The sequence below is a fragment of the Lathyrus oleraceus genome, chromosome 6, assembly GCF_024323335.1.
Source record: "Lathyrus oleraceus cultivar Zhongwan6 chromosome 6, CAAS_Psat_ZW6_1.0, whole genome shotgun sequence".
NCBI lineage: Eukaryota > Viridiplantae > Streptophyta > Magnoliopsida > Fabales > Fabaceae > Lathyrus > Lathyrus oleraceus.
Genome location: NC_066584.1, coordinates 29,331,722 through 29,345,312, shown reverse-complemented (window position 1 = coordinate 29,345,312; position 13,591 = coordinate 29,331,722). Strand labels below are relative to the sequence as shown.

The 13,591-nt window shown below is 32.8% G+C and overlaps 2 protein-coding genes across 2 annotated transcripts; one reads left to right on the top strand and one right to left on the bottom strand.

Moving 5' to 3' along the window:
* The first annotated feature begins 946 nt into the window (after window positions 1–946).
* LOC127097554 (V-type proton ATPase subunit c''2) lies at window positions 947–4,990 on the top strand. The gene is made up of 4 exons (XM_051036047.1): window positions 947–1,231; window positions 1,327–1,404; window positions 4,226–4,396; window positions 4,506–4,990. The coding sequence occupies exons 1-4, from the start codon at window positions 1,101–1,103 to the stop codon at window positions 4,672–4,674; spliced, it is 549 nt and encodes a 182-aa protein (XP_050892004.1). The 5' UTR covers window positions 947–1,100; the 3' UTR covers window positions 4,675–4,990.
* A 2,575-nt stretch (window positions 4,991–7,565) lies between these two features.
* Window positions 7,566–10,295, bottom strand: LOC127097553 (uncharacterized). Its single transcript, XM_051036046.1, has 4 exons — window positions 9,987–10,295; window positions 8,805–9,109; window positions 8,397–8,607; window positions 7,566–8,276 (listed from the first exon to the last, which is right to left on the bottom strand). Exons 1-4 carry the CDS (start codon window positions 10,236–10,238, stop codon window positions 7,752–7,754), a joined length of 1,293 nt encoding a protein of 430 aa, XP_050892003.1. The 5' UTR covers window positions 10,239–10,295; the 3' UTR covers window positions 7,566–7,751.
* Window positions 10,296–13,591: the final 3,296 nt, after the last annotated feature.

Below are 13,591 nucleotides of genomic sequence, written 5' to 3'. Positions count from 1 at the left end.
TGAAGTTTGTAGAGATAACTCATTTACAAAAGATTTTTAGATTTATTGCAGTTCTAGTATATTATATTTATACTATCTTGATCTCAAGACAAATTTCACAAAAAAAACCTTGATTATTTTCTTGTTCAGGATATGACTATGCCATTGAAGTTTCCGCAACTTTACTTGCTAATATTTTGATATTAGTTTAATTATTGACTTTGGTATGCTTAAACTTTCTCCAATAAATTAACTATTGATCTTTTAGTGACATCAAGTTGTTATGTATCTATCAATGGATGATATTTTTTTTTACAAAAAGAATGTGTTATAAAACATTAACGTAAATCACTCTTTTGTTATTTTTTTTCTTTCTATTTTTGATTCATATTTCATTATTTATTTTCTTGATTGAAAATTCATTTCAATTTTTCTAATATTCTATTATGCTTGTTAAAAAAATATTTTTCGTCAGACTCTTTGTTAATGATTAAATTTTTTGTAAATCATATCATAAATCAAATTGTAAAAAAAATTTTTTAAAAAATTTGTCAAGTCGGTTTGCCAATCTACCCCGTCGTTATTAAACGAGATATGCTTAACTTTTGAGCTCAAACACTTAAGTTTATTTGTCCGGTCCCGCCCCACTTTTGGACGGGCTTAAACAGGACAGACCACCCATTTTACTAGGGTTTAGGGCTTAAACAGGACAGACCACCCATTTTACCACCCTTAAATAAATACATTTCCGAACTAGTTTTGAGTAAAATGGAATGGTTCACGTATATTATGAACCTGTTCAAATATGCATTTCTAAAATTAAAAAGCTTTTTTAATTTTTCATTGAGGTCCAATAGCATATTGCATGAGGTGTACAAAGTAAACCGCAAGGTTTTTTTTATTGAACAAAAAGTATTTTTTTATCAAAAATAAATAAATAAAAATCCATCTTATTTCGACCTAAAAAATAAAAATAAAAATAAAAAAAATCCTTTTTCTGAATTCACAAAACTAAAACGGCACTGCGTTTAATTCTTTCTCTCCAAGTACGTGGTTAACAACAAAACAAAGCTCTGAGATCCGATCCCAATTCGTTTTGCTTCACAACGAACACCATCATCATGTCTGGCTCTGCAATCATTGCGGCGCATTCTAGCTCTTGGGCCGCGGCGCTCGTTAGGATCTCTCCTTACACCTTTTCCGCCATCGGTATCGCTGTTTCAATCGGTGTCTCCGTTCTCGGCGCCGCTTGGTAATGCCTTTTCCCTCAATTCCCCGTTTCCGATCTTCTTTTCCGTCATTCCTACGTTATTCTTACGTTTGAATCTGTTTATGTAATGATTTTAGGGGAATTTACATTACCGGCAGTAGCTTGATCGGTGCTGCAATTAAGGCTCCTCGAATCACCTCCAAAAATCTCATCAGGTAATTTTCTTCAATTCGTAGGAAAATTTTCAAGTTTTATAATTTTTTTGGCGTTTTTTAGTGTAATTATTTTTTGAATAGTATATATGATACCCGGTAAGGTGTTTGATGAGTTTTACAATGGTGCAAGTATAGATTTGATCCAGTTTTGGAATTTTGATGTCTTGTTAGTTGATGTGATGGGGAAGGATGGTAAATTGTTTGGTAGAGCTTGGAATTTTCGTGCTTAGCGTTCCACTTTTTATGCTTCTGTATGGATTGTGTTTTCTTTTTGGTTGAAAGGAAATGAGGAAGTTAATTACTAGGTCTTAAATGTTGATGAATATGATTTAAACTGTTTTTTGACATTTTTTTTATGCAAAACATCATCGGTGACTTAATGGGTGATTGATGGTTCATTAATGAGCAGTGATATATGTCACAATAAAAATCAGTCACAAACGTCACTACATTACACGCATCACCTTTCAAGAATCAAGGATAAATTTTTGAATAAGATTTTGGTGGAAAACACGGGCAAATGGACAATAATATTGTTTCGTGACTCATTTGCGATGAACAGTTTTGCGATATTAAGCAATTTCCTTTATTTATAGAAACGTTTTTGAAACATATCATTTTAGTTTTGTGGGTAAAGTGATTTTACTATGTACTGGGCATCTGTTTGTTGCTGATAATCAACGATAATCTTTGTTTCTAGTTGATAATAAATGATTGGCTGGCCTGATCTTAAGGGTAGTATGACTATGAAGGTATGGTTGCATTTATTGATTTATATGTAATGTTTGAAAATAGAAAAGAGAAGGAAGAGAAGATATAATGTTTCTTCCACTATGTTTCTTGCCCATTTTGAAATCCACTCCTCACCGTTGTTATATATAAAATCTAAAGAATACTGTGAGTAAAATGAATTGAAGTTTATTTATAGCTTATTTTCCCCTTCAATGAGGTTAGAATTTACATGTGCTTGTTGATGTTACCCTGGTAATTGTCTGGGATACAGATTGTATCCTATTTAAGTCAATGTGGGGTGAAGTCTAACTTCTAGACCAGCTTCAGTATTGACATTGTTGATCGAGCAGGAAAAGGCTTATCAGTTACTGCAAGTAGCATTGTAGTTGGAGTTGTAAATATCTTCCATGTACTTCTCTTTCCATTGTAGTTGGAGTTGTAAATATCTTCCATGTACTTCTCTTTCCACTGGCTCATTTTGTTGATTGTGTTTTTCCAAATTTTATTTCTTGCTTGATTGATTGATTGATTGAATTTAAATGATGTAGCTAACTTCACCTGTTGGTATTAGTTAATCATAGGAGGTTTGTTTGGTTACTTTTGTTGCTTTGTTGGAAGGGGATGTCTTGTAACTTGTAGTAATTCAGTTGGATAGAATTATCTTTTGATTGTCACACTGAAATTAGGATTTTTTTTACTGCATACAACCAAACCAAAGATTTCTGGAAAACATTTTCCATACCAAACACTAGAAAACTACTTTCAAGAAAGACTTACAGCACAAGTCAATGGGTTCTATAAAGATATGATTCATTTGATTGATGTAGCCAACCACATTTAGTGGGATAAGGTTTGTTTGTTGTTGTAAGAATTACTGTGTGTGTGATAATTTTGTGGAGATGAAGTGTCGTAAATTATAGCATTATGTTGAAACAATTGGAAGCTGAGAGACTTTAATGACAAATAACAAAAAAATTTAATTGATTCCTTTTTATGTGATAGGGAAAGAAGAAAGTGAGTGTACAGCTGTTCTGTTGATTTATTTATTTGCATTTTTTTCTTATGATAATCGATTGAGATTTGTGTAAAAGTTAATTTAGATAAATCATCTTAGTCAAATGGTAAATTAAGGTTATTTCACCCTTTGCTCGATATGAATTTCAGAATTTCCATTTTGAATTTCTGAAATTAAGATAGCTTTATTTTGTTGCTGTGAAGCTTTTTTGTGATTAAAATCTTTTGGTAGCAGATATGGTGTATTATAGTTGTTGGAATTATTGTCTAACTCAAGCAACATGGTGACCCTCAAAAGTTAAAGGCTTGTTTGGTGTTATACACTTTTTTGTTTTCATTTTCGGTATTTGCTTATAATTGTGATTGTCAAACTCTCAAAACATTAACTCTTAGAATAGTATGATTTTACAACTCATCATAGGTATCAAAATCAAGTTAACTAGCATACAAAATCATTTATTTGTAAACCCGGGTAGACATTCATGGACTTGCATAGAATCGTGAATTCTAGCTCTACCAAGGGAATCCTTCTCGGGTTGGGATAAAATGATAACAAGGTGACACTTTAATTATTTGTGACAATAGAAAAAGAAAAAGTTTTTTCATACTAAACAAACTTTTGATTTTCCTTTATCAAACCACGGGAAAGTGATTAATACTAGAATTCAAGTAATATTTTGCTTCTGGTGTGTTTGGGTTTGAGTCTGTTTTAGAGAATATATATTTTTAAAAAGCACTATTTTCATTATAAACTGTTTCAAATACAAAGCAAGCTTGATCTGAACACCCTTATCATTCACGGAAAGCACATTTTCCCAAACCTTTAAAGCTTAAATCTAAATCTAAATAAATAGTAAACAAGGTTTTAAGCCCTGTATTTTAATGTGAAATTTGGAATATCTTTCTATCTTTATATTTAAGATTATCTCTGAACTGCCGTGAATGCTAGCTAGTGTTCCATTATATGCAATAATGTATTACCTACATATCATCTTGGAGCAACAACAATAGTTCAAAATATAACCATTTATTGCCTTGATTTAACAAAATAGCTTTGATGTTTGTGACATTTCAGCGTTATCTTCTGTGAAGCTGTTGCTATATATGGTGTTATTGTGGCTATTATCCTGCAGACAAAACTAGAAAGTGTTCCAAAAGCGAGTATCTATGAACCAGAATCTCTTAGAGCTGGATATGCAATCTTTGCATCAGGGCTTATCGTGGGCTTTGCAAATCTTGTTTGTGGGTGTGTATTATTTTTTACCTGCATCTCATATCTTCCCAATAATTCTTCTGGTGAATAAAGAGACCTTATCCATTTGTTGTTCATAACAAAATTATTTTTGTTGTTGCAGGTTGTGTGTGGGAATAATTGGAAGCAGCTGTGCATTGTCTGATGCTCAGAACTCCTCCCTCTTTGTGAAAATTCTTGTGATTGAGATCTTTGGCAGTGCGCTTGGCCTATTTGGAGTTATTGTTGGAATTATTATGTCGGCTCAAGCAACATGGCCCTCAAAAATTTAGTTTGCCTTATATCATCAATGTGTGAGAATGCGGTTACGGTAGAGAACATTATGTTTTGTGTACTTTTAGTGATTAAGTCTTCTCTGCATATCCATTTTAGCATGAATGTAAAAACCAACATGATAGCTTGCGTCCATTACAACTGTAGGCTGTATTATCTACCAATGAGTTGTTATAGAAGGGCCAGTGTGTCATCCGATATATCACTCTGTTGAATTTTATTATTTTTGAAGTACTGAATCGTTGCAGTTGATTCATTTATAAATAAAAAATGTGTATTTATTTGGGCTCAGCAATAAAGTAAAGACTTCAAAGATGTACTAATGAAGTTCATTTCTTTTGAGTAAGAAGTTTACGATCATCCGTGTTCAGATTTGATTTTTCAATCCATTTATGATTAATTCGAACATGATAGTTGACACTGTCAAAAATAAAACAGTTTTCGTCTATTTGGAGGCTTCTGGTGTAAGTTGTGGATATCTCTGCGTTATTGTCTTTTGGTTGTTATAGTACCAAAATTAATGTTTGAACATGCGAAAATAGATTGGGAGCAGTTATTATTTGATCAATCGAATTCAAAATATCACTCTATCCAAGAGATGTGATGAATAGCATCAATTATTTTTAAGCACGGGTTAACTGATGAGTATGTATTGGACTTTATTTTAAGTTGAATCAATCTATTGGATTTTGTGAGTTCCATGTTGTCACAAATCTTAAACCTTATTTCCTTATCACTAGGTTCGTACGGATCATAAAAATTACTCAGTCTTTAGTCTTGTTTCGATGTTATATACTATAATTTGTATTTGTAAGTATTGGAACATTGAATTTTACAAAGAGATTAGAAATAATCTACTCAGAAAGAAATTAATTTCTTCTCCAACAATGATTGGAGCTTAGATGTCTTCGAAGGAGGAGAGGTTTCCTGAATTGCTTTGGCTTTATTGCCATCAAATTCGATGCCTCTATTTTGCATTAAGAAACCTAGAAAATCATATGCAGGAGATAGTGTATTTGAATTCATTTTCAAAGCTTTACAAAAGGTGAGTTCATGTGATTTTTAACCATCTCTCCTCTTTTGAAACAATTGCAATAGAATCAAACAAGAAGAAAGAGATCATAGATGATCTTGTTACATTTAGTAAGGCTAATGAGTAATAGTATATGGGGTGTTCTTCGTTAGCATCCCATGTACTGATAATTTTTTTTTTGTAGATATCCTAAAATGTACCTAGTATTGTTTGGACTTTAAAATTCAGATACACCTTCATACGTCATCATAGTGGTACTCTATTTTTGCCAATATTTTACATCTTTAATTAGTTAGAAGAATTTCGATATTTTTTAATAAACTTTACATTATAAGTCATTTATAAATCAATTCCACAATAAATTATACGCATTTGTCATTCAATAATAAGATCAAAATAGAAGAACTACCGCGTATATTTGAATGCCAAAATTTCAAAATAATAAATACAAAGTATCAAAATATCATAATCAATCCCACAACAAATCATAATACAAAATGTCAAAATATCAAAATATACACAGTAAAAGACAATTACTGTGTTTATTTCATGCCTAAGTTCCTCTGCCGTATGTATTACAAAGCATGTTGTGACTCTGCTAAGATGACATGTAACGTGACTATTTGAGGAGTGTCTTCCTCAAACTCGTTCATAGTCATGACCTTACTCCCAATAGGTACAATACGGTGACATGCATATCAGCAACACATCAACGACATAGTCCGCCTTTGTCTATTCCTCCTCTAAGATCTTCTAATGAGCTGGTCTCAAGGGATTTTCTTTTGCATCTGATGTCATGTAAGAATGTGATACTCTATAAAACTATTGGATGTAGCTGTATACCGTATTTCATGGACGAGGAGCTGACACATGACACCCGTCCTCTGAGATCAGATGATCATAGTACGCTGCAAAAATCTCATCAACATTCCTGCTGCAAAAGGATAGTGACAAAAGCATCAACAGTGGAGCATGGAGTCTCTGGATATACCATGCATATATCCAAACTATCCTAGGACTTGCTTAGGAGATTGGGGTTCACAAGTTAGGATCCATAGACCACTCATTAAGAGGACAAGGCTATCACCTCCGAGGGTCGTGTCTCATGGTGATCGACGTACGACATAAAACAAATATCATCTAGAATATGCGATCAAGAGCAACTCGAAATGACTTTGTCGCTTGATTTCCTCTGAATAGGATGATTGAGCACATACGTGGAGTCAAATGTCCATAACTTATTAATACGAGTTTTAAAATCCGGATTCTTTTTAACTATATCTGTGACGTAATTCACAAAGGGCTTGTTGTGTAATAAATGTCGCATTTTAGAATCCGGACTTGAGTGCTATTTTTGGAATTTAGTCAAGATGTATGGATAACTCATGGGTTGTATTGAAGGATCCCCTAATACAAGAATCGGTAAATCTTGCAAGAGAGGCCCTTTGCTTAATGGTTCTACAGGAACAGAAACAGGAAAGTCATCATTAGTTACTTCTATTGCTAAAGACATTGAGATTGATTATACTTACTACTAATTATGCTTTGATTAGGAGAGGAAGGATGGATATGCACATTGGATTGTTTTATTGTAGTTTTGATGGATTAAAAATGTTGGCAGTGAATCATCTGAGGCTTGAATCTCATTTTTGTTTGACATGATTCGATACTTGTTGGAAGAGACTATTATGACACCAGCTGATGTTGCGGAAAACTTGATGCCTAAGGTAGTTAATGAAGATGTTGAGACCTCATTTGAGAGATTGATCCAAGCACTTAGAAGCTCTAAGGAAGAGACAGTGATGAAGGCTAAGAAGGAAGAAGGGATTAGTTCAAATGGAGAGGAGACAGAAGAGCTCTAGTACACATTGAGTTATATGGTATTTCATCACATGAAAACATACATACAATCTTTAAACTTGTGATGCTAAATGTTCAAATTAAGGGACAAAATGCGATGCCTTATTTTCGGGTCAGTGTGCAAACAATTGCATTGATGTTATAACAATAATTCATCAACAAAAACAATTCTAACACATGCAATCAAATGGAAATGGAAGATGTAATAGAAGAAAATGACAAAGGAACATCGTTGAAATCAGGCGTGTTCGTCATTAGAAGATCCCGGCAATCCTCTTGCCTTGCTAACTTAGGATCAAAAGTTTCTCTATCGGGTAGCACCAGGCCTTGTTTTATACGACCAAGACGCCTCGCATGAAGAACTTGTTTTGAAGTAACCGGAAGCCTGATGGACTGATACTCTTCCAAAGCCGATTCAAGCTTTTCTGCTCCCCATCTTTCTATGCATTTTCCTAACACTGATGCATCTAATATTGACATGTTTGTGCTTCTAATGCAGTGAGGAGTAGTAGGGTGAGCTGCATCACCTACCAATACCACATTCTCCCAAACGATTCTCTCTAAGGGATCGCTGTCATATATGAAATTTAAGAAAGGCTCCTTTGTTTCTTTCATCACCTTTGCCAACTCAGGAATCCATACTTTTTCTGCTTCTTCGTGCATCTTCTGGATCATGTCGCTAGTTACTTTTGTCGTCACCGAGGTTCCCTGAAGAATTTTGAAACCAAAGATTAAAATACATTCAGCAGTAGCTGATCTGACAGTAAATTTTTTTCTTTCGGGGATACTTGTCTGACTTTTTCGACATGGGTCGTACGGGTGTCATACCTTTACTTCAGGCTCCGGCTGATTCACATACCAAATCCAGTTGAGCTTTTTGTTGAGAAGTTCATACAACACACTGTGTGTACCTGAGGCCAAATCAAAGTACAAGCATTTTCCTAAGTCAGGGTATGCTTTTCTGATACCTGTGATGGTTTCTGAATTCTCAATTTCTGAAAAATCAAGAACACCTCTCCAAGCACAATAGCCTGAATATCTGCAAAAGAAGAGATTAGTTTTGATACACTGTGGGCGTAAAACATTTTACATTGTCAAAAAATCACAAACTTTCTATAACTTTTATGATAGGTAAAGTCAAGTATTTATAGTGATCCAACTATTATGATTGAGTAATTTTTACACTATCAGTGCATATCAATTAAGTTGAACTCAGATCCATTCTGAGATACAAACCTTAGTTTAAAATCGGTATATTTTTGACGGATTGAAGAGAGACAACCATCTGCTGCAACAAGCAAATCTCCAACGATATCTACGATCTCTCCAGTTTGAAGAACTTTAGCCTTTATTATAACAGAGGTCCCCTTTTCATTTGCAACATGGAAAGAGATAAGAAGATGACCCCATAAAAATACTTGTGGTGGAAGTGCATTATAAAGAACACCATGAAGATCAGCCCAATGTGATGCTCTAAAGTTGAAACTTTCATCTCTTGTTAATGTCCAATTCACCTTCTTCTCACTATCAGTTACTTGGTTCTGTCAACATAAATAAAAAGAGTTACAAAAACACTTCAATTCTTTCTTTTTTTCCCATGAGAAAGAACACAAATACTCAAAGGGTTCATACTAGTTCAACTATACATCAATAATAAACTATAAATCTTGGCATAGAGACGGACGCAAGACACGACTCTGACATGTATCGGTAAAAAAACTTAAAAGAATGAATTAATCTAATGTAATCACATGTGTTGGTGTCATGTCGAACACCACCGACACATGTCAGACATCTCACAGACCGATGATCAAATGAAGGTAGAGATCTCTCATTAGACATAATAACATGGTCTAATCTATGGTTTTAAATTACGGTCTGCAACCGCATTTGCGGCCGCAATATTAGTCTCCGCAACCACATCGAACCGCAATTGGGGTGTGATTTGAAATCACCCGTCCTTCCACATTAGGAACCACATCAGACAACTTCGCTCAAGTTTCTTCATGTAATTTCGTCAAAATTTAGAATCGAAAAACTCAATTTACTTCTTTAAAATCTTAACATTTAAGTGTTTCTATAGGTGTATTTCAAACTCCTCTCAATAAAAATTCACGGCGTAACAACCGCAACGCACATCGAAGCAACCACAACATACGCCGCAATTTAAAACCATGGCTCATATAAAGCAAAACACAACACATATTCATTAATTGATTGGTATACAATAACAATTAGCCATAATAATATTCACAACAATACCTAATAATTAATAATGTCAATCCACATAATTGATTAATTAAATTAACTAACCTAACAATATGAATAATGCAGTATTAACTCAATTCAATACATCCATAAATGATAAATCATCATCAAAATTTATAGAAAATGAAAGTGTGGATATTGATTATTGACCTGATCAATAGTTAGTGGAAAAGTGGTATTGTGTATGAATTGTTGTGGCTGTGAAATCCAAGATTGAATGATTTGTTGAGAGACAGGGTTGAGTCCAAGACCTGCACCAGTAGGACTTCCTGATGGAGGTGAAGTGGTTTTTTCAAGGACAAGAACATCCCAACCAGCTGAGATTAGGGCATGTGCAGTTGATATTCCTGCTATGCTCCCTCCCACAATCACTGCCTTTGGTTTTCTTCCTTCCCCAACCATCTTCTATTCAATTCAGACACCTAGCAATTATTACATGTATTATGGTTACATTATCTGTAATACTCCATATAGGGACAAGTCAACAATAATAAATCATAAATATATTAAAATATTATTTTTACTCATAACTTAAAATTATTTTAGTTTTTTATTAATGAATTTTTATTTCACTATGGATAAAAATTTAGATTATAGAAGACAAAGACATTTTAATGCATGATTAATATATGATAACTAACTATCTAAGATTTTAATTTTATTATTCTAGGATATAATAATTTATATTAATATTGTTTTATTTCATTTATTCACGTGAATAGTCTTCTTATTTCAAATTCGAACACTTTTGATCCTTTTTAAATTTTTTCACTCAAAATTTAAGTCGTGTTTATTTGTTAATAACATTTAATTTGTATTTTTTATTTTTAAACGTCCATATAGTTTATTTTTTCATTTCTCATCTTTTTATATTGAAAAATGGATGAGGTGTTAATTTTTTAATGACGTATAACTTATCTATTTTGCTTTTAAAATTTTGCAAAGACTTATACTTCCTCCGTTTTTTATTTTAAGTCATTTTTGACTTTTCACACGTATTAAGAAATGTAATAATTGTGGTATAAAAAAGATAAATTATGAATGATTTTACAAGATTATCCTTCATTAATGGTATTGAAAAGAGAAACTAACATAATTGAAGGAAAGAGAATAATAAATATTTAAGGGTATAATAGGAAAAATATCATTAATGATTTATTGATATTATAAAACGACTTATATTATGTATTATGGTACAAAATATTTTTTCAAAGTGACTTATAATAAAAAACGGAGGTAGTATATTATAAGTTGTCATGTTTTACATGTGACACGTCATTGAAAAATCATCATATTTTAACCAAGTACAAATTTTCATATGGGAATAAATGATTGAGAAATGGAGAAAATAGTTTTTATTTTTGGTATAAAACTAAAAGAAAAGAAAAATAGGAAAACATTCTTGAAAATAAAGTCTTTGCATCATCTGTTGTGAGAATGTTGCTAAATTTTAAAGGATTTGAGGTGTAAATCACGAGATCAGTGTTAGTAAATGCGCTGAGATTTATCATGAAATTAACATTTTGATTTCCTTCACAAACGAATGATGTGGACATATAATTCTAAACATAAGAATAAAAATATTATATTTAATAATTTTGATCAACATCACATTACATCACATGTTTATGGTACTTATTCAAGGGGTTCTCAATAAGAATGATATCGAGGGATGATGATAAGTAACAAAGTCAATAATGTATAAGAATAATTAATAATTTAATAAATAAAATAACTCATGTGAAGAGGTGTTATTCAAAAGACATGAATTGGTATTATTCAAATAACATGAAAAGTTGTTATTCAAATAAAGTAAAAATATGTTATTGTGAAGGAGTATGAATAACATCTATAGATAGTGTTGACTTGATGAGAGTCATAGACATTATTGCACAATGGTTTTGTCCCTTCCATAATATTTTTAAGTAAAGGTTACGAGGAAGTAGGAAGCAGAAAGGAATAAATTGAGATCTTGGTGGTATATAGTCTTTAATCATCACTGTGAAATAAGGTACACAATTTAATGTATTTAAGAATGTGAAAATTATATATTTTGAGAATCGTATAATAATTATAGTTTCTATTTTAATAAGATAATAAGAGTCTCTGGTAGGTAGAGATGAGTGCACCCACAAAGTTAACACTACAACGTCCAAATTAGTGAGACCATAAAGGTGTAACTTGCAAGGCTTAATGAATCATACATGGGTATGATGCCAAATCATATTATATACATGTGACGGTTAAAACCACTCTCAATGAGTGCGGTGCAGAATGCGAGAGACAGTTGAATTGACTCCAACAGGTGAAATGAGCATGATGTCTGGCTCAAGTGTGTGGCTCCTTGGCGAGGGTCTAGTTTCTTATCAATCTTGAGCAGTCAAAGATCCGAATTGGTATTTCAAATAGGACTGGTCTTATTCGACCATTTGGATGATTTAAAATAGATGTCCCCAAGTCCTTGCTATCGGGTCTAGAGCTAGTATTGCTCCATAAATTTTTGAGGTTGGGCTTCAAAGTTTTTTTCTTCGTTGTTTTAAGGCCTTCGGGCGATCCTCCGTGCTAGGGAAGAGACCAATAACATGTTCATGTGAAGAAGATATTCATCGTTTATCTTAGTTTAGTTTTGATGAAGACAAAAACTTATCAAAAAAGAAAAAGATTGAAGTCTAACTCAATCAAATTTCAAGATTACAAAAGTCATTGGATGTTGAATTAAAAGAGATTGATTATGAAGAAGAGGTATTCAAATAAAATTCACATTATGTATATCCGTAGAGGCTTAGAAAATAATTCATCTTTTCATCTCTAATGTTCCTAAACATTCTTGCATCAAAATTACTAAATTCAAGTATTTTTAAAGCACATTTTTCAAAACTTATAGGATGGTAATCATTACACTTTTGGTGTAATCGGTTACATATCCATTATTCTAGAAATTTAAAAACGTTGAGTCTGCACTTTTTAAGTCGGGTAACTATTTAACCGATTTAAAAAATCGGTTACAAGAATGTTTTTCACTACTACAAAAAACACATTTAGCTTCGGATGCGAAATATATTTAACCTCGGCTACAGAAGCGAGGTAACGAAGGGCGTTATGAAAAATAGCCAATTTACCCCTCGATTTCTAAATAATTGAGGGGTATAGTTATCTACACATGGGTTCTGTAAGACCCCAATTTGACCCTAAGATCCCTCATTCTATCTTATCATTTGTTGGCTTTGGGATCACACCTTGGCATCCTCCTCACCCCTCATTCATTTGGTTTGCATTAGGAGAGGTCACCAAACACATTTGAGTGTATCATACTTTATTTTATTTTTTTTACTAACCAAAATACCAAAAATATATCTATGTATGTCTTTGTTCCTTTTGTAGGTGTGTGTGTGTGTGTGTCCATTTGTGTCTCATCAAACTCATACCTAGGGTTTGAGACCCTCAATGCAAAGAGATCAATCCAATAATGGTCCATATTGGTTATAAGCATCATATATGGATTCCGTGTTCTTTATTTGTCAATTTGATCAAGAATTCATCAAGATTTTGAAGCTTGTTTGCCTTGGAAGCCCTAATTCATTTGGGTATCTTGTGTGACTTCCTCAGCAAGCTTCTTCATTAATTGGTAAAATATATCAATTTATAATTAATTTTACATTATCTAAAGCATATATGATTCCCCATGAGTCCTAAAAATCAAGAAAACTTCAAGTTTGCAAGTTGGTTCAAAGAAGTTGACCAGAGAAAGTCAACTG